The sequence below is a fragment of the Perca flavescens genome, chromosome 12 (assembly GCF_004354835.1).
Source record: "Perca flavescens isolate YP-PL-M2 chromosome 12, PFLA_1.0, whole genome shotgun sequence".
In the NCBI taxonomy this organism is placed as follows: Eukaryota; Metazoa; Chordata; class Actinopteri; order Perciformes; family Percidae; genus Perca; species Perca flavescens.
The window spans coordinates 35264021-35285817 of record NC_041342.1 but is presented as its reverse complement, the minus strand read 5'-3'; the positions used below and the strand labels follow the sequence as shown (position 1 = coordinate 35285817).

General features: G+C 43.9%; 3 protein-coding genes across 3 annotated transcripts; 1 reads left to right on the top strand and 2 right to left on the bottom strand.

Moving 5' to 3' along the window:
* Positions 1-4597: 4597 nt before the first annotated feature.
* LOC114565876 (high choriolytic enzyme 1-like) lies at positions 4598-5388 on the bottom strand. The gene has a single exon (XM_028594183.1). The coding sequence runs from the start codon at positions 5381-5383 to the stop codon at positions 4598-4600; it is 786 nt and encodes a 261-aa protein (XP_028449984.1). The 5' UTR covers positions 5384-5388.
* Positions 5389-9151: 3763 nt separating this feature from the next.
* Positions 9152-9942, top strand: LOC114565879 (high choriolytic enzyme 1-like). The gene has a single exon (XM_028594187.1). It carries the CDS (start codon positions 9157-9159, stop codon positions 9940-9942), a length of 786 nt encoding a protein of 261 aa, XP_028449988.1. The 5' UTR covers positions 9152-9156.
* A 10412-nt stretch (positions 9943-20354) lies between these two features.
* Positions 20355-21122, bottom strand: LOC114565881 (high choriolytic enzyme 1-like). Its single transcript, XM_028594189.1, has one exon. It carries the CDS (start codon positions 21120-21122, stop codon positions 20355-20357), a length of 768 nt encoding a protein of 255 aa, XP_028449990.1.
* Positions 21123-21797: the final 675 nt, after the last annotated feature.

The window sequence follows — 21797 nt, the reverse complement described above, 5'->3', positions numbered from 1 at the left end:
ACGGTGCGATAGATTGAATGCAATACCGCACCCGCTGCGCCCGATTCTCCGACCAATCTCCGCTCCATTGTCCCCTCACTCGCGAACAAAACCCCAAGGTACTTGAACTCCTTCACTTGGGGTAAGGACTCATTCCCTACCTGGAGAAGGCATTCCATCGGTTTCCTGCTGAGAACCATGGCCTCCGATTTAGAGGTGCTGATCCTCATCCCAACCGCTTCACACTCGGTTGCGAACCGATCCAGTGAGTGCTGAAGGTCGCAGGCCGATGATGCCATCAGGACCACATCATCTGCAAAGAGCAGCGATGAGATCCCCAGCCCACCAAACTGCAACCCCTCCCCACCCCGACTACGCCTCGATATCCTGTCCATAAATATTACAAACAGGATTGGTGACAAAGCGCAGCCCTGGCGGAGGCCAACCCTCACCTGAAACGAGTCCGACTTACTACCGAGAACCCGGACACAGCTCTCACTTTGGTCATACAGAGATTGGATGGCCCTGAGTAGAGACCCCTCACCCCATACTCCCCGCAGCACCTCCCACAGTATCTCCCGGGGACCCGGTCATACGCCTTCTCCAAATCCACAAAACACATGTAGACCGGTTGGGCATACTCCCAGGCTCCCTCCAGGATCCTTGCGAGAGTGAAGAGCTGGTCCGTTGTTCCACGACCAGGACGGAATCCGCATTGTTCCTCCTCAACCCGAGGTTCGACTATCGGCCGAACCCTCCTTTCCAGCACCTTGGAGTAGACTTTACCAGGGAGGCTGAGAAGTGTGATACCCCTATAATTGGCACACACCCTCTGGTCCCCCTTTTAAAAAGAGGAACCACCACCCCAGTCTGCCACTCCTTTGGCACCGTCCCAGACTTCCACGCAATGTTGAAGAGGCGTGTCAACCAGGACAGCCCCTCCACACCCAGAGCCTTGAGCATTTCTGGACGGATCTCATCAATCCCCGGGCTTTGCCACTGTGGAGTTGTTTGACTACATCAGTGACTTCCGCCTGGGAAATCGACGACAATCCCCGTTATCCTCCAGCTCTGCCTCTAACATAGAGGGCGTATTAGTCGGATTCAGGAGTTCCTCAAAGTGCTCCCTCCACCGCCCTATTACCTCCTCAGTGGAGGTCAACAGTGTCCCATCCTTACTGTACACAGCTTGGATGGTTCCCCTTCCCCCTCCTGAGGTGGCGAACAGTTTTCCAGAAACACTTTGGTGCCGACCGAAAGTCCTTCTCCATGTCTTCTCCAAACTTCTCCCACACCCGCTGCTTTGCCTCTTTCACGGCAGAGGCTGCAGCCCTTCGGGCCCTTCGGTACCCTGCAACTGCCTCCGAGTCCTCCGGGATAACATATCCCGGAAGGACTCCTTCTTCAGTCGGACGGCTTCCCTGACCACTGGTGTCCACCACGGTGTTCGTGGGTTACCGCCCCTTGAGGCACCTAAGATCCTAAGACCACAGCTCCTCGCCGCAGCTTCAGCAATGGAAACTTTGAACATTGTCCACTCGGGTTCAATGCCCCCAGCCTCCACAGGGATGCACGAAAAGCTCCGCCCGGAGGTGTGAGTTGAAAGTCTGTTGGACAGGGGCCTCCTCCAGACGTTCCCAATTTACCCGCACTACACGTTTGGGCTTACCAGGTCTGTCCAGAGTCTTCCCCCACCCCTGACCCAACTCACCACCAGATGGTGATCGGTTGACAGCTCTGCCCCTCTCTTCACCCGAGTGTCCAAAACATACGGCCTCAGATCAGATGAAACGATTATGAAATCGATCATTGACCTTGGCCTAGGGTGCTCTGGTACCAGGTACACTTATGAGCATCCCTATGTTCGAACATGGTGTTCGTTATAGACAATCCATGACTAGCACAGAAGTCCAACAACAAACAACCACTCTGGTTTAGATCAGGGAGGCCGTTCCTCCCAATCACGCCTCTCCAGGTGTCTCCATCATTGCCACGTGTGCGTTGAAGTCCCCCAGCAGAACAATGGAGTCCCCACTGGAGCCCCATGCAGGACTCCAGTCAAGGTCTCCAAGAAGGCCGAATACTCCGAACTCTTGTTTGGTGCATATGCACAAACAACAGTCAGAGTTTTCCCCCACAACCCGCAGGCGTAGGGAGGCGACCCTCTCGGCCCACGGGGTAAACTCCAACACAGCGGCGCCAGCCGGGGCTTGTGAGTATCCCCACACCCGCCCGGCGCCTCACACCCTGGGCAACTCCGGAGAAGAAAAGAGTCCAACCCCTATCCAGGAGTATGGTTCCAGAACCGAGACTGTGCGTAGAGGTAAGCCCCACCAGATCTAACCGGTGGCGCTCCACCTCCCGCACCAGTTCCGGCTCCTTCCCCCACAGAGAGGTGACGTTCCACGTCCCCAGAGCCAGCGTCTGCCGCCCGGGTCTGGTCCGTCGAGGCCCCTGACCTTCACTGCCACCCATGTGGCATCGCACCCGACCCCAACGGTTCCTCCCACAGGTGGTGGGCCCATGGGCTGGAGAGATGGGAGCCACGTAGCTTGTTCGGGCTGTGCCCGGCCGGGCTCCGTGGCAAACCCGGCCACCAGGCGCTCGCCGACGAGCCCGCCGTCTGGGCCTGGCTCCAGACGGGGGCCCCGGGCTTCCTCCGGGCAGGGTCACTCCATCTCTACCTTTTTATTTACATAAAAAAAAATTTAAAAAGAAGCCAAGCTTCTTGGAGCTGGCTGCCAATATTAAACAATACATTTTTCCATATATAACTGTACAAACAAAAAAACTGTTAGATCATATGACCTCTGTAAGCTTTACAAAATATGTATGTATGTGTGCCTATGTGGATGTATGTTGTGTATAAGCTATTGTACGCATTAATTTCCTTCAGGATAAATAAAGTATCTCTATCTATCTATCTCTATTGTAGCCTATTTCTGTACGTAGCTTTCATGCCAGAGACATTTGTTGTCAAATTTGCCTTCTTGCAAAGAATTGCATCCAGAATCAGAAATGCTTTGATGAAATTTTATTGATTCCATTGATTCTTATTTTCAAACTGTGGCTGAAAACCTAAATACTGTAAATATTACACACAGTACATGTAAACCAAAATAAAATCTATTAGAGTATAAGAAATTAAGAAAATAAAAATAAAATCTATTACAGTAAAGTATGAACATCTATTACTGTAGAGTATAAGAAATAGCCACTATTGATATTCAGTCTCTTGTGTCTTGATGATGGGGCCACATGGCCTAACCCTGCACACTGATCTATGGGGCCACATGGCCTAACCCTGCACACTGATCTATGGGGCCACATGGCCTAACCCTGCACACTGATCTATGGGGCCACATGGTCTAACCCTGCACACTGATCTATGGGGCCACATGGCCTAACCCTGCACACTGATTGCTAATTAAAGATTTGTGTGAAGGAGTGTCAGCAGGTGCTTCAGTGATTTCATACTGATGTAGGTAGTTTCTAATAGTTAGGAACAGATGGTTTCTGTTTGGTTACCATAGCAAAAACAATGGAGTTTGGACTGCTTGAATGACATCTGTGTTAGCTGTTCTACAAAACGGTGGGAGGGGAAATGTGTCAATCCAATGAGAAAAGGTTAACACATTTGCAAGAGGTGTCTTCTGCTCTGCTGAGACAGTGATGATGAAAACCAAGTAGATCCCAGTTTCTTTAAGCTGGTCAAAGCAATCAAGAAAAATTGTAATAGCCTACAAATCATCCACAGGATCAATTACGCCATACGACACAGCATTTGTTCCTGGGGAGATGGATCTGAGATGGATCTGTGTCCCGCTCGCTAACCTCTCCTCCTCTGAGTCGGGTCTCCCTCGCGCTGGACTCAGTTTCACTGCGTACTAACACTTAGAAAATAAATGGCATTACATCACTGAGTTTAAACTGCTTATTGTGTGTAATTTGGAATGACACTGAGATGCATGTTGTTCTGTAACTGGTGTGGCGCTGCCACTATTCTCTTGATTTCCACTTCAACATTAGACATTTCTTTGAGTGAAAGAGACGTTACATTTAGCATATATCATCACAGCTAACAAGCTAACAATCGTAAAGTGTTGTGATAATGCTGGAAACAGGCACATTGTATCTTTATAGTTGTATCCATATGATGTGACAGACTTAGGTTAATATTTCACCAGGTCCGAGGGCTAGAGGGATGTGTTAAGTAGACCCCATAAAGTTATCCTACAACTGATGTTGATACTATATACTGTAGACAAGTAGGACATGCTTTGAATTCTTAAGTTTTAACAATACAGTGTTAGGGACAGAGCAGATGGCAAGAGACTTATGGCAAAAGACTTGAGACTTGACTTGGACTTCCAAAAAATGACTTGTGTAATATCTCTGGCTCAGATGACTGCTGCTGTGCAGACTGTAGATTGAGTTTTGCACATGTGAGATTAATAAGTAAGTTTTATATGTAGAAATAGATAAATGAACAACATAAACAAACAAATATTGAATGCATGCTTTAATTAATACATTATCAGAGAATTCACAGATTCATAGTCTTACATTTTTGAACAGAAACTTGTTTTCATAACTGATAACTTTGGATGTGTTGTTTTTAGCAGCTGTAGAGCTTATTGATCCTTATGATGTCCAAGGAGGACAAGCCCTGCCTCTGGCCGATCTGAACGTTAGGGTCGGGGATGGGGGTGATGGTGTCCTGCCCGTTGATGGAGAAGGCTGTTCTTGCATAGTGCATGATGGAGCTGTAGTCGTAGGAAGTGTTCAGGTTGTTGGTGACCTGCTTGTTGAAGTTGTAGGCCATCTGAGGGTTGATGTTAGCCCAATTGATCCTGACGTAGTTGTCGCGATCGCTCCTGGTCTGTTCGTGCCGGAAGCCCAGAGCATGGTTGAACTCGTGCTGGATGATGCCGTTGTAGACACAGCCATACCTCTGCAGAGAGATAACCTGACTGCCTCCCACTTTGCCCAGAAAGGAGAAACATCCTGATTGGTTCTCCACGCTGATGTAGTCGTTCTCGTTGTTACGGGGCACGAAGCGGATACAGGTTGTGCTGTGGAAGCCCTGCAAGGCTTTGACAATCAGCCGCTTCTCTGAGCTGGTGTACTCACTGCTCACGGTGAAGGGGACTGTCACCAGGCCACTGGAGTTTTTCTTCCAGAAGCAGTTCTGGTTAGGGCACATTAGGGCATTTCTGGTACTGGGAACCAGCAGGTCTCCTTCCAGCAGGATCTCATCGCTGCCCTTGTTGGAGGTCAGAATCCTGGTGGTGATGTCGATGGTGTCTGGGGCTTCTTCTTCTTCGCCTCCTGGCTCCTGGAGAGGAAGTGCCTGAGAGAGGCCGAGCAGGAGCAGCAGCAGCAGGCTGGCAGAGGGAGTCATCTTCAGGGTCGGTCTGGAGGCTATGGAGCTTCTCTGGAGAGCTGCTGTGGAGAGACTCCTTGAAGCTTGATGTTTGACTCAGTTCAGTCCAGGGTCTTTATACTCTCCTCTACAGGTGTGTCTGCAGGAGGCTTATGGGTCGGGGTCTACACTGCTAGGCCTGAACAAACCTCTGAAGGGAGGACTCCACAGACAAGCCTACTTATTAAACAAACGTTTCTTTGTCCAGTTTATCCTCATTGTGTGCCACATCCTTATATCTACACTGAGCTCAGCTGGTTTTTATTTTTCTTTGGTTTACAAATGACTTCTTAGCAACCTTTATCAAAGTATATATGTACAAAATACTGTGACCAAAATACTGTGACCAAAATACTGTTTCTTCACTCTCTGATAACCTGCGTAATTGAAATCCCCATGTGAACCTTTTATGACAAGCTGAAGAAGAAGGTAGGCCAGGAAATAAGAAGGAAAGGAAGAATTTAGGCTCTTCCCTACATACTTCTTTCACACACACACACAGACACACCAAGATGGGGACTGAAGTTTGAGACTCCAACTCGAGTCGCACTTATAGTTTTTTCCAACTGCTTACACACGTTTTCAAAACTATGTCTCCTCTTTTCAAAACTCTACACACAAGTATGCCCTCTCTCACCCCTGCTTTTTGATATTTTCCTTGAACCTTTGGCCATGGCATTTTGGAGCTGTATGACCTTTAAGGGTAGTATTAGAGAAGGGCTATCCCACAAAATTTCAGCCTATGCTGATGATATTCTGCTTTTCATAACAGACCCAGACATATCTGTACCAGCCATTCTCAACATTCTGGAACAGTTTGGAAAACTCTCTGGCTAAAAACTTAACCTGGAAAAGAGCAAATTGTTCCCTGTCAACAATGCAGCTCTTAAAAAGCCGACACCAAATTTACCTTTCAAGACTTTGTCCTCACAATTTAAATATCTGGATTACAGTCACTACAGTCTGTTCATATAACCAATCATGTAAAAGCAACTTCTGCCCCTTGATTGAGAAATGCAAGCAAGACTTGCAGAGGTGGAGGACTATCCCTATGTCTATGGTGGGGTGTATTAACCTAGTCAAAATGAACATTGTTCCCTGCTTTCTCTATATATTCCAAAATATTCAAATTTGTATTCCCTTGAACAAATTCAAAGGACTGGTCAAGGCCATATCTAAATTCATTTGGGCTGGTAAACATCCCAGGATCAATAGCCTTATCTACAAAGAAAAAAAAAGGAGGGGGGGGGGGACGGCCTTAATGGATGATTAACAATCCAGTTGTAATTCATTCTCTCACGATTTTGGCTCAATTTAGGAAACATTTTAACTAACACGGCATCTCCTTCAGGGCACCACTACCGCATAATCACTTGTTTAGTCCCTCAAAGCTTGACCTAGCTTTCAGAGCTTGGCATTCTAATGGCATCTGCTACATACAATACCTTTCATAGATGGTGTAATTGCCTCTTTCAGTCAGCTCTCAGAAAAATGTAACTTTAAGGCCTGTGACCATTTCCGCTATCTTCAGAAACGACATTTTGTTCAGCATAATTATCAAGCTTTTCCCCATTTGGCAACCCCAACACCACCGGAGGAATTACTGGCCCTAGCAATGCAACGTAGAGGCACCATCTCCCTCATTTACACCTTCAAAAGCGGCATAAACCCACAGACAGTAGCTAACATAAGAGCATTTTGGGAGGAGGACCTGGGCTCCAGCTTCTCAGATGATGAATGGAGCAAAATTCTGAGACTAGTGCATGTTTCTTCACCATGCTCCATACATGGCTTGCTACAATTTAAAATTGTTCACAGATTGCATTTCTCCAGGGTGAAACTGGCAAAACTGTTCCCCTCTCTAGATCCGTTATGCGAAAAATGTCAAAATGCTCCAGCTACCTTAATACACATGTAGTGGGCCTGCCCTCGCTTACAAACATTCTGGGAGGCAGTATTTACATCACTTAGGGACGTTTTAGGCATTGCTATTGAAATCCATCCAGTCACGGCCCTAATTTCTCTTCTTATGCTTCTTTATGTAGCCTTTTGTCTTCATGTAGGATGTACCCTACCTTGTCTTTTTGTTTATGGGCGGTAAAATGTAGGTTCACTTTACTCCAAATGTATACTTACGTATGGATAGTTAATGAGGATGCCTGGCGACTGGAGAGGGTGGGGAGTGGGTAGAAGACGTTTCTGTAGGTAATGTATATTGTGCTGTATATTTGTGTATTTATGTACATGGCAGCACTGTTGCGCTATGTACAATTGTATAGAAAATGTGTGAAAATAACATTTACAAAACTCTACACACAATTCCCAAAACTGCACACAAAAAATGCAAAATGCAGAGTCAGGGCTAGTCCTCCTGGAACATCATGAGGATCAATAAGCTCTACAGCTGCTAAAAAGAACACATCTTATCCAAAGTTATCAGTTATGAAAACATGTTTCTGTTCAAATATTCTTTAAGCAGACAGCAGAATCTAAGACAATGAATCGGTAAATTCTCTGATACTGTACGCTATCTAATTAAAGCATTCATTCAATATTTGTTTGTGTGTGTTGTACATTTATCTATTTCTACATATAAAACTTGCTTATTAATCTTGTGTAAATCAGCTCACTCACATACATTAGCAACACTGTAGACTTACGTCCATACTGAATGCAACTATCTAAAGACTATTTCATCATTACAAATCAGACTTTGTTTTGCACAAAGTGCATACAATCTCTAACCCTAACACAAACACACACACACACACACACACACACAGACACACACACACACACACACACACAAACACACACACACAAACACATACATATTCTTCATTCTAAAAATGATACCTTTGGTTTACATATGATGGTACTTTTGTTTTCTTGTTTCATACTACTGTAAACAACACTGTGCTACTCTTACAAACATAATGTTTTACCCAATAAATATGTTCTGTTTTACTGTAACATTACATTGTTTTTTACAGTGCACTTTTCAACCACTCTCAGCAGATCACTTTCTCTCTAGAACACTATAAATGTAGCTATAAGCCTATGAAAGACAAAAGACCTTTAGATTTAGAACAACAGTGTGTACATGGTATATCCAAAAATGTACTATTTTGAAAAAAGTGTTTGCCATTTGATGCAAATGCTTGATTTTGAGATGTGTTTATGGTATTTTGAATGAAGTGTTTCATTTTGAAGATGTGAGACATTTAGTGTGTGTCTGTGTGTGTCCCCTAACCCTAATGCAGCAGGCAGAGCAGCAGCTACACAGTAAGAGGATGTAGAGAAGAATCTACCTTCTTCTTCAGCTTGTCATAAAAGGCACACATGGGGATTTCAATCATGCAGGTCATCAGAGAGTGAAGAAACAGTATTTCGGTCACACACATTTAATTGTACATTATATACTTTGATAAAGGTTGCTAAAAAGCCATTTGTAAACCAAAGAAAAATAAAAACCAGCTGAGCTCAGTGTAGATATAAGGATGTGGCACACAATGAGGATAAACTGGACAAAGAAACGTTTGTTTAATAAGTAGGCTTGTCTGTGGAGTCCTCCCTTCAGAGGTTTGTTCAGGCCTAGCAGTGTAGACCCCGACCCATAAGCCTCCTGCAGACACACCTGTAGAGGAGACTATAAAGACCCTGGACTGAACTGAGTCAAACATCAAGCTTCAAGGAGTCTCTCCACAGCAGCTCTCCAGAGAAGCTCCATAGCCTCCAGACCGACCCTGAAGATGACTCCCTCTGCCAGCCTGCTGCTGCTGCTCCTGCTCGGCCTCTCTCAGGCACTTCCTCTCCAGGAGCCAGGAGGCGAAGAAGAAGAAGCCCCAGACACCATTGACATCACCACCAGGATTCTGACCTCCAACAAGGGCAGCGATGAGATCCTGCTGGAAGGAGACCTGCTGTTTCCCAGTACCAGAAATGCCCTAATGTGCCCTAACCAGAACTGCTTCTGGAAGAAAAACTCCAGTGGCCTGGTGACAGTCCCCTTCACCGTGAGCAGTGAGTACACCAGCTCAGAGAAGCAGCTGATTGTCAAAGCCTTGCAGGGCTTCCACAGCACAACCTGTATCCGCTTCGTGCCCCGTAACAACGAGGCCGACTACATCAGCGTGGAGAACAAATCAGGATGTTTCTCCTTTCTGGGCAAAGTGGGAGGTGGTCAGTTGCTCTCTCTGCAGAGGTCGGGCTGCGTCTCCTACGGCCTCATCCAGCACGAGTTCAACCATGCTCTGGGCTTCTGGCACGAACAGACCAGGAGCGATCGCGACAACTACGTCAGGATCAACTGGGCCAACATGAACCCTCAGATGGCCTTCAACTTCAACAAGCAGGACACCAACAACCTGAACACTTCCTACGACTACAGCTCCATCATGCACTATGGAAGAACAGCCTTCTCCATCAACGGGCTGGACACCATCACCCCCATCCCCAACCCTAACGTTCAGATCGGCCAGAAGCAGGGCTTGTCCTCCTTGGACATCATAAGAATCAATAAGCTCTACAGCTGCTAAAAAGAACACATCTTATCCAAAGTTATCAGTTATGAAAACAAGTTTCTGTTCCAATATTCTTTAAGCAGACAGCAGAATCTAAGAATATGAATCTGTGAATTCTCTGATAATGTACCCTATCTAATTAAAACATGCATTCAATATTTGTTTGTTTGTGTTGTTCATTCATCTATTTCTACTTATAAAACTTACTTATTAATCTTGTGTAAATCCGTCAGCCAAACACTGAACAATGAGATAACACACACACACACACACACGGCAGAGCAGGATACCCAGGGCTCGGTTTACACCTATCACCATTTCTAGTCACTGGGGGACCATAGGCAGGCTGGGGGAACGCATATTAATGTTAAAAAAAAACTCATAAAGTGACATTTTCATGCCATGGGACCTTTAAAATAACCTACAGTGTCCTATCCTGTCCTCCCAGACTCTGGTACACAAGCCTTGTCCTATAGGACCACAGTAACAGAAATATGTGCAGAATTAAGACAGTCAAGACGGTCCAGTGTTTGGTGGACCTGGTACACCTTGTTCACTTACAGTTTTTCTTGATTGCTTTGACGCAGCAGTCAACTCAAACTCCCTTTTTTCAAAACAGTTAACACACAGGCTGAACAGTGGTACTCATGGTCACAATGACACATTTTGTTTGCAAAAGGCTCTAACCGTGCCGAAACATTTAAAATAATCAACAAAAGCTAATTTTGCCATCAAACAACACAACTTGCAAACAAGTGTATGAGCTCTTCCAATCAACCATTACACAGTGGCAACAAAATACTAAATATAGCACTCATTGCTTGTCATTGTTAAGGTGAGGGAAATAGAGGACCCAAAAAATGCAGAGAGAGCAGGCAGGCAGGCAGGAGGACGTTTGCAGTGGAGGATTTAATATAAACAAAAGCGGCAGTACAAAGACTGGAAAACTCACAAAACAAAAGAACTGACGGGAAAAACATAGGCAGGAGAACACTGACGCAGGCACAGACACAAGGTACAGGGAGAAAAACACGAGGACATGGCTACAAACCAACACAGGTACCGACACAAAACGATCTGACACAAGACAAGGGGAACACAGAGGCTAAATACATGAGGTGATGGGTAAATGAGAAACAGGTGAGACAACAGGTGAAGCACATCAGGGCGGGGCAGGACAATCAACCAAGGCGAGAAACAAAGCAAAGCTAGACATGACAAGACAGAAGACCAGACTATCAAAATAAAACAGGAAACGGGAACAACTAACAGAACACATGGAATCTACTAAATACAGAAACTTGACAAAACTAAACACAAGGGAGAGCAGAGAACACAGGGAACATAAATACACAGTCCAGAATAAAGCAAACAGGATAAATACAGAAAACTAGAAAGGAAACAAAATAGCAAGCAAAACGCCGAAACCATAACAGTCATGTTTTGCTAGCTTGCATGTATGGTCAATACACCCTGCTGTCCTTATGTTCTGTATGGACAGTTTTCAACTTTAGGTAACTTAAATTTTTCTTTAAGTCTTTTACTAGTGTCTATGTATAGTTAAGTAATGATTATTCTATTTTTGATATATATTGTGTTGCCTGTCTGCCTTGAATAGATAGAATTTGCACTGACACTCTTTGCACTATGATACCATTGCACCTTTTTGCATTTTTTCCACACTGCTCCTTTAAACACGCTACAACCAAACTTTACTGTAAGGGCACACATTTGATACCTTTCTTTGTATTTATGTAGTATGTGTGCTTGGATGTCATATGTCTTTAATAATTATTTTATCCACATTTTATATACATAAAAAAAAATTGAAAAAGAAGCCAAGCTTTTTGGAGCTGGCTGCCAATATTAAACAATACATTTTTCCATATATAACTGTACAAACAAAAAATGTGTTCGATCATATGACCTCTGTAAGCTTTACAAAATATGTATGTATGTGTGCCTATGTGGATGTATGTTGTGTATAAGCTATTGTACGCATTAATTTCCTGGGCCAAACGGATCCAGTGCTCCTGGGAGTGAGCGGTGCCTGAGGCCGGTTCCGGTCTGCGAGTCAGATCGGGACGCGGTCTGTGCGTCATCGCCTGTGTGGAGCATCTCCGACTGGATCTTCCCAACCCGGCCTGCTTGCCATCGTGCGCCCCGCCAGCGTGTCCTGTGCCCGGTTACCTGTCGGACGGATCATGCCATCCAGCATGTCCCAGGCGAGCCCTTGTCACACACGCGCTCTACCAGGATTGCACTTCTAAATGCGCGCTCCATTGCGAGCAAGGCTTTTACCCTGAACGACCATTTCACTAAGGAGAACTTGGATTTTCTGTTCATTACGGAGACGTGGCAGCGGGAGAACGAGCACTTTCACCTTAAAGAACTATGCCCCCCCTGCTCCGTGTTTGGGACTCCTCGGCTCGCGCGCCGTGGAGGCGGACTTGCGCTGGCTTTTCGGGATTCTTTCTGCTGCAGTTTGACGGACACCGCTTCATTCCACTCCTTCGAGCTACAGATGTGTAAGGTTGGGAAAATACACCCCTTTTACTGTGTTTTACTTTACCGACCTCCTGGTCCTGCACGTTCATTTCTTGACGAGTTCTCTGAGTTTTTAACGTCTATCATTAAACTAGATCGCGTTTTAGTCCTTGGGGATTTTAATTTGCATGTTGACGATCCCTCTTGTTCAACTGCAGCTGAACTGTTGACTATTATGGATTCTTTTAACTTTGTACAGCATGTTTCTGGTCCCACGCATGAAAAAGGCCACACGTTAGATTTGGTATTCTCTTGTGGCCTAAACATTGATAAACTGAGTGTTGAAGAATTTCAAATTAGTGACCACTGCTGTATTTCTTTTAATTTGTCGCTTACCATGATGCCTACTGTCTGTAATGTTGTAATACAAAAACGCATCATTAGTGAGACAACACCTAGTGAGTTCTCTGCCTCTTTTGACTCTCGCCCCTTTTTTGAATGTGATGATGTTGATTCACTTGTGCAAAGTTTCAACAACCACTGTCCGTTCGGTTTTGGATATGGTAGCGCCTGTTAAAATGATTTCAGGGTCACAGAAAAAGGCCCTCCCATGGATAAATGATAACATTTGTAGTTTTAGGAGAAAATGTCGGAAGACAGAGCGTCTGTGGAAAGCCACTAAATTAGAGGTACACAGACTCCATTTAAGAGACATGATGCTGGATCTGAATGAATTGATAAAGTAGGCTCGCTCAGCTTATTTTTCTAACCTTGTGTCAGGAAATAAGAAGAATCCAAAAGTCTTGTTTGACACCATTGAAACTCTTATTGCACATTTAGCTCCTCTTGTGTCTGTGTACACACATGAGGACTGTAACAACTTTTTGTCGTTTTTTCTGAACAAAGTACATGACATTAGGGCCAGTGTTAGTTTTCCACTCATCAGTGTTTGTTCTACTGAGTTTTCACCGGTGTCGTCTTGGTCGTCCTTCACTCCTGTCAGCCTACAGGATGTGAAGACCATAACAGCAAGTATGAAACCGTCTTCGAGCCCCGCTGACATTGTCCCAACAACTCTATTGTTGAAAATGTTTGATATTGTCGGCCCCTGTGTGGAAAAAATAATTAACCTGTCACTTAGATCTGGCTCAGTCCCCAGCTACTTCAAACACGCTGTGGTAAACCCCATCCTTAAAAAGCCCAATCTTGACCCTTCAGAACCTAATAACTACAGGCCCATATCTAAACTTCCATTTATCTCCAAAATTTTAGAAAAAGTAGTGGCATGCCAGCTGACCTCCTTTATGGAGCAGCACAACTTGTTTGATACTTTTCAGTCTGGTTTTCGAAAATTACACTCCACTGAAACAGCCCTTATCAAAGTCTCTAGTGATGTGATGATGGCATCAGACTCTGGCTGCTACACTGTACTTGTACTTCTTGATTTGACTTCTGCTTTTGACACTGTGGATCACAGTATACTGATCAATCGGCTTCAAAATGAGATGGGACTATCAGGATCTGTCCTTCAATGGTTCTCTTCCTATATTCATGGCAGAACCTTTAATGTTGCTGTAGACAATGTACAGTCTGATGTGGCCAATTTGTCCTGCGGAGTGGCACAAGGGTCAGTTTTGGGTCCTATTTTGTTTTTACTGTACATTTTGCCACTTGGTCAAATTATTGGTTGTTTTAAGGATGTATCATATCATTTCTATGCCGACGATGTCCAGTTGTATTGTTCTTTTAATGATGCTGAGTTCCATCGTTTGTCCCTGTTCCTAGAGTGTGTGTCCTCCATCAAAGACTGGCTGGCCACTAACTACCTGCAGATAAATTCAAACTAGACTGAAACGCAGATCTTTGCTCCAGACCATAAGATCCCGCTGATCAAACAGCACCTTGGCTCTCTGGGCCTCTCTGTCAAATCCAGCCTCAGAAACCTGGGGGTTGTGTTTGACCAAGCCATGTCTTTGGAGACACACTCAAAACAGCTCGTCCGAAATTGCTTTTATCATCTTAGGAACATCTGTAAAATACGCAAAATACTGTCAAAAAAGGATCTGGAAATGATAATTCACGCTTTCATATCAACAAGACTTGACTACTGCAATTCTGTTTTTACTTGTCTGAATAAGTCCGCCCTGAACAAACTGCAAATTGTTCAAAATTCTGCTGCTAGGCTTTTAACAGGTGCTCCTCGAAGGTCTCATATCACTCCAGTCTTGTCGGCTCTCCACTGGCTCCCTGTAAAATTCAGGATTGATTTTAAGATTTTAGTACTGACTTTCAGAGCCTTAAATGGTCAGGCCCCACAGTACATCCTGGACCTTTTGAAGCCGTATTCCTCTGGCCGGACCCTTCGGTCCGCTGGCCAGAACCTGCTTGTAGTCCCTAAGACTCGTTATAAGACCCGAGGGGACCTGTCTTTTGAAATTGTTGCTCCCAGACTATGGAACGTCCTGCCCCTGTCCATGCGTCTGGCAGACTCTGTTGTCTCTTTTAAAAAGGATCTGAAAACATTTTTATTTAGGAAAGCTTTTGGTTGACGGGTTTTCACTAGTGTCACTTTAATTATACATATGTATATACATTCTACATTGTTTGTTTTACCTCTTCCTTTGTACAGCACTTTGTGATTTTATCTGTGAAAAGCGCTTTATAAATAAATTTTACTTACTTACTTACTTACTTCAGGATAAATAAAGTATCTCTATCTATCTATCTCTATTGTAGCCTATTTCTGTACGTAGCTTTCATGCCAGAACCATTTCTTGTCAAATTTGCCTTCTTGCAAAGAATTGCATCCAGAATCAGAAATACTTTGATGCAAATTTTATTGATTCCATTGATTCTTATTTTCAAACTGTGGCTGAAAACCTAAATACTGTAAATCAAAAGTTCAAACATTGAGAGACCAACAACCCCGTTAACATGGGTATTTTTATGAAATATAGCCTATATATTTTAATGGGAGGGAATTACATATCGGCTTCTTGAGCCATGTGTTGCCAATGCGCACATCGGTTTGAATTATGTTTTTATATTTTTTATTTGCTCTCACGGTCGCTTCCCACTGCCAGGGTTGCAACTGAAATAATAGACTAAAGCAACGACAGTTTATGGAAAGCACAAGTGTAATTATGATCAGATCTTGGTCCTGACTGACTGACTATTTATTTATTTTTTTGCCAGCTTTCCTTCCTGTTTTAGGAATCAGCGAATGTATTGAGTTTTCCCTGTAAAACCGAGTCTGTGTTCTTCATATTTATGGAGAATTATAATTTGCTCTTCTTATATATAACATGCGGCTCTGGTAGATGTTTGTGATTGGTTGTGCTGTGCAAACCCCGCCTCTTTTATGTGAACGCGCGCGCCGCTGGATTGGGAAACCCTGATTGGTTGACTGAACTAGTTGATAACCAGCGTCGTAGTACAGGTTATGCAGGACCGCAGTTGTTAGGTTAGGTGAAGCCGGATAACTGAAAGATGATCCAGGCCATGTTGATCTTGCTTCGTAGTGCAGGCCTCAGGCCTAATGCTGCGTTCATGCCATCTCGGAATAACAGGGACCGCCCCCACGTGGTTACGTTGTTTTTCCGACTGGCAGCGTTCACATGGTCGGGATGAGTGTTCTTCTTCTTCTGTTATATTGGGCGTTTGGCATAACAACTTGTAGCATGACTGCCACCAACGGTTGGAGCATCAGGTGGTGAAAACATGGAGGCCACAATAACAGAAGATTCTCTACTGTTTTCTTATCATCCAAACAGCACATCGCCAGGTGTGTGTTTGTGTTATCTGCAGGACAACCAACGGGAAAGTACACGGATAATGTGTTGTTGTTTTATACATATGCCTATTTATGAATAATTTTAAACATGTTATGTCTGTGTATGTTTCTTGGCAGAGGCATGTGTCTATAGTAAACAGTTTATTGTCATTAAAATATGTTCAGTGAACCAAAGTCGCCTCCATCAAACGTCGGGTATCAAAATCCAGCCTGAGTTTCCCACCTCTGGTTCCCACAGGAAGTTACGTGAATGGTGACGTTTTCACTCGGAAAAACGTTTTTCCGAAGTCCATGAACGCACGGTAACCCTGCACACTGATCTATGGGGCCACTTTGGCGGGTAGCCAATGATAATTGAGTGATTCCGATGTGTAACTATCTGTAAGTAGGGTACGCAGTTGCTTACGGGCCTGGTCCAATCAGGGGCCCGCATCACTGGAAGACATTGATTGACAGCCGGGGCTCCCTATCGCGCAGCCACTGACCAAGCGGGAGGCGATATTACGAATCCCACTATGGCCACGCCAAGACCCGCCCTTCAATAGCGTTCACACACTACTATTGGCCAAGCGTCCATGCTTACATGTACAGGTCCTATTCCCTGACCAATCCCCTAACCAACCAAAACCTAACCTTAACCACTCAAGGTGAAATGTCTAACCCCAACCAATCGAGCTGCTTCGTAGGGCGGGTCTTGGCGTGGCCATAGTGGGATTTGTAATTTTGCAAGCGGTAGGGAGAACGGGTCAAGTTCATTTCCTTGTTTATGTTATGAAGACGAGACGTGTGTGTGACTCGAACAGCTCACATTTACCAACAAAACATTTCAGACCGTCCTGCCAACATGTATACTTTGTAACATCAATGTACGCTGGAACAATTTTTCACTCTTAAGTCTCTGAAAGTTGCTGCTGTTTCATCTTGTCAGATGTCTGCAGCGGGCGGGGCTGTTGCTCCGACTGACGCGCACACACACACACACACACACACACACACACACACACACACACACACACACACACACACACAATCACACACACACACACACAAACACACACAATCACACACGGTGGATGACCTAAATTGAGGACAGCTACTTCATTGTAAGTGCAATGATAAGCAGAGGTGTCAAGTAACGAAGTACAAATACTTCGTTACCTTACTTAAGTAGAAATTTTGGGTATCTATACTTTGCTGGAGTAATTATTTTACAGCATACCTTTTACTTCTACTCCTTACATTTTCACGCAATTATCTGTATTTTCTACTCCCTACATTTTAAAAATAGCCTCGTTACTCATATTTCAGTTCGGCTTGTTTTCATTCCAGCTCGTCAGTCATCGTTCAAAAAAACACACACACAAAAAACCCTATCCAGATCGCTCCATCCGGAGAGAGTGAATTTGATTGTGGTTGTATGAGAAGTATAAACATAGCTATTCCGACACCCTATTGGTTTGTACGCGATCCATAACACCTGTACAGACCCGGTGCTAATACGCCACCGGTGCCTTGACGACCGTTATCTACCGGACCGAATAGCAACACGGATTTCGGTGCCTTAGGTGCCTTCGCGATGCTCCGAAAACGGACGTTAGAGGGAACTGAACATCGCCGCACGGAACGCTAGTCAACACTACAATTTGAAGCAGGTTAGCCTAGCGTTAGCTAGAAGATGGAGTAAACATGATCAAATGCTGAGAGCTAAACGGTGTAAAAGTGTGTTTATATTTCACTGGCGAGGAGTCTGACACCAGACTGTAGCTGCCGTTGTCTGAAAAACACAGAAGAGATGTAGCCTACGTGTCACCTTTTTCAGCCCTTCTGAGTTTGCAGGTATGATTTTAATATACTGTAACATTATTATAGTCATATGATTTTGTCCCCGCGTTTTAGAGTTAAGCTGTTGTCCTTAATGGCACCCCCCCCTTACATCAGGGGTCTTGAACATTTTTTAATCCAAGGATCCCTTAACTTAAAGTGAGATGTAGCAGGGACCCCCTACTACATATTGTATGAAATTAAGTTGCATATTAAACTGGGCCTACAATAACTGTTAGGGTAACCTAAAGCCTTCTTATATACGTTTTTTCATAAGCTATTAAAATATTAATTGTTGGCATGATTTTATAAATCATATTTTAATGTTACATACTGTATGTGACCTACTGAATGTGGCACAGTAAATCTAGGATTAACTGTATCTGTGGGCTGATATCTTAGGGACTACCTTACCTAGGCCAGTAAGCCTATCATCAGTGGGAATTTATATTTGCTAATAATATGTTGGAATTATGTTAAGGCATTTTATTTATTTATTTTTTTTAAAGACTCAAAAATGTACAATAATTTGGAGGCCCCCTTGCAATGACTCTGAGGACCCCCTGTTGAAGATCTCTGCCTTACATTACTTTTACTTTTATACTTTAAGTAGTTTTGAAACCAATACTTTTACACTTTTACTTAAGTAAAAAGCTTGAGTTGATACTTCAACTTCTACAAAAGTCTTTTCAAACCCTAGTATCTATACTTCTACTTGAGTAATGAATGTGAATACTTTTGACACCTCTGATGATAAGTTAAAGTCCAATAAGTACTTTATGAAACCGTATGAATGTGAGTCCCAGCCCAGGATAGTGTGTGTGTGTGTGTGTGTGTGTGTGTGTGTGTGTGTGTGTGTGTGTGTGTGTGTGTGTGTGTGTGTGTGTGTGTGTGTGTGTGTGTGTGTGTGTGTGTGTGTGTGTCAGCCCAGGTTAGGAAATTAACTAACAATGTAAAGGTCAACAAGCCACTGACACATATGTTCATATTTGATTAATTCAATAAATTATTATTTTGTGTCTTTAATCCACCAGCTGTATTCATATTATACCAACATCATCATCCTGAGCCTTTTTGGTAAGGTTCCTAGAAAATCTAATCAACTAATTAATTAATAGTACTAATTATTATTCTCCCCAAAACAAGTTTCCTTTTAATTTAATTATTTTTATTTTTAAGAACTACACACAAAAAGTTGCAACTTTTTTGCAACAACTCATGTGTTATGGTCCACATTCTCGAGTGTTTTGTTCTTGTTGTGGTACACGTAGGCTACTCCTGATTTTGTCAGTCATCTCATCTATTATATGCAGTGGTGTAACAAGCCAACACCGGACCCCTATGCAGTATTATCAAGGCGCCCCCCCCCCATACTACAGCACGTGATGATGGCGCAATGTCCATGAGTAGGCTACCATGAATAGGACAGGACAGGATCATAAAGACACAGCAAGTCCTGTTTTTCACCTTTTATGAGGCAAAAGAAAAGGCTGGCTGGTAAAAAGTCCACCTGCCAAAGTGGCTGGTGGTCAAAAAAGTTAACTTCATGCCCTGCTACTAACACTTAGAAAATAAATAAATGTCATTACATCAGTGAGTTCAAACTGCTTATTGTGTGTAATTTGGAATGACACTGAGATGCATGTTGTTCTGTAACTGGTGTGGCGCTGGCACTATTCTCTTGATTTCCACTTTCACTTTTTGAGTGAAAGAGACGTTACATTTAGCATATATCATCATAGGTAACAAGCTAACCATCGCAAAGTGTTGTGCTAATGCTGGGAACAGGCACATTGTATCTTTATAGTTGTATCCATATGATGTCAAGGACTTAGGTTAATATTTCACCAGTTCCGAGGGCTAGAGGAATGTGTTAAGTAGACCCCATAAAGTTATACTACAACTGATGTTGATACTATATACTGTACTGTATGGATGGGAGCTACAGGACATGCTTTGAATTCTTAAGATTTAACAATACAGTGTTAGGGACAGATCAGATGGCCGGAGACTTATGGCAAAAGACTTGAGACTCGACTTTGACTTCCAAAAAATGACTTGTGTAATATCGCTGGCTCGGGTGACTGCTGCTGTGCAGACTGTAGTTTGAGTTTTGCACATGTCAGATTAATAAGTAAGTTTTATAAGTAGAAATAGATAAATGAACAACACAAACAAACAAATATTAAATGCATGCTTTAATTAGCTAGGGTACAGTATCAGAGAATTCACAGATTCATATTCTTAGATTCTGCTGTCTGCTTAAAGATTATTTGAACAGAAACTTGTTTTCATAACTGATAACTTAGGATAAGATGTGTTGTTTTTAGCAGCTGTAAAGCTTATTGATTCTTATGATGTCCAAGGAGGACAAGCCCTGCTTCTGGCCGATCAGAACGTTAGGGTCGGGGATGGGGGTGATGGTGTCCTGCCCGTTGATGGAGAAGGTTGTTCTTCCATAGTGCATGATGGAGCTGTAGTCGTAGGAAGTGTTCAGGTTGTTGGTGTCCTGCTTGTTGAAGTTGAAGGCCATCTGAGGGTCCATGTTGGCCCAATTGATCCTGACGTAGTTGTCGCGATCGCTCCTGGTGTGTTCGTGCCAGAAGCCCAGAGCGTGGTTGAACTCGTGCTGGATGATGCCGTAGGAGACGCAGCCTGGCCTCTGCAGAGAGATAACCTGACTGCCTCCCACTTTGCCCAGAAAGGAGAAACATCCTGATTTGTTCTCCACACTGATGTAGTCGGCCTCGTTGTTACGGGGCATAAAGCGGATACAGGTTGTGCTGTGGAAGCCCTGCAAGGCTTTGACAATCAGCTGCTTCTCTGAGCTGGTGTACTCATTGCTCACGGTGAAGGGGACTGTCACCAGGCCACTGGAGTTTTTCTTCCAGAAGCAGTTCTGGTTAGGGCACATTAGGGCATCTCTGGTACTGGGAACCAGCAGGTCTCCTTGCAGCAGGATCTCATCGATGCCCTTGTTGGAGGTCAGAATCCTGGTGGTGATGTCGACGGTGTCTGGAAGAGGAAGTGCCTGAGAGAGGCCGAGCAGCAGCAGCAGCAGCAGCAGCAGCAGCAGGCTGGCAGAGGGACTCATCTTCAGGGTCGGTCTGGAGGCTGTGGAGCTTCTCTGGAGAGCTGCTGTGGAGAGACTCCTTGAAGCTTGATGTCTGACTCAGTTCAGTCCAGGGTCTTTATACTCTCCTCTACAGGTGTGTCTGCAGGATGCTTACGGGTCGGGGTCAACACTGCTAGGCCTGAACAAACATCTGAGGACTCCACAGACAAGCCTACTTATTAAACAAACGTTTCTTTGTCCAGTTCATCCTCATTGTGGGCCACATCCTTATAGGTACACTGAGCTCAGCTGGTTTTATTTTTTCTTTGGTTTACAAATTGCTTTTTAGCAAACTTTATCATAGTATATACAGTCATGTGAAAAAAATTAGGACACCCATGCTAAAGTTGACTAAAAAGAGGAATAAAAAAAATCATCTTTTGGAAATTGATCTTAATGCCTTAATTAAAAACATTTGGAAAGATCCAACCTTTAAGGACACCAATTATATTTGTGAATGAATAATGTATCGTAAATAAATAAATCTTCTTCCTTAAAATACAGGGGGCATAGGTCAGTCCACCCCTATGTTAGATTCCCATAGAGGCAGGCACATTTTTATTTTTAAAGGCCAGTTATTTCATGGATCCAGGATACTATGCATCCTGATAGAGTTCCCTTGGCCCCCCCACATCATCACATACTCTTCATCAT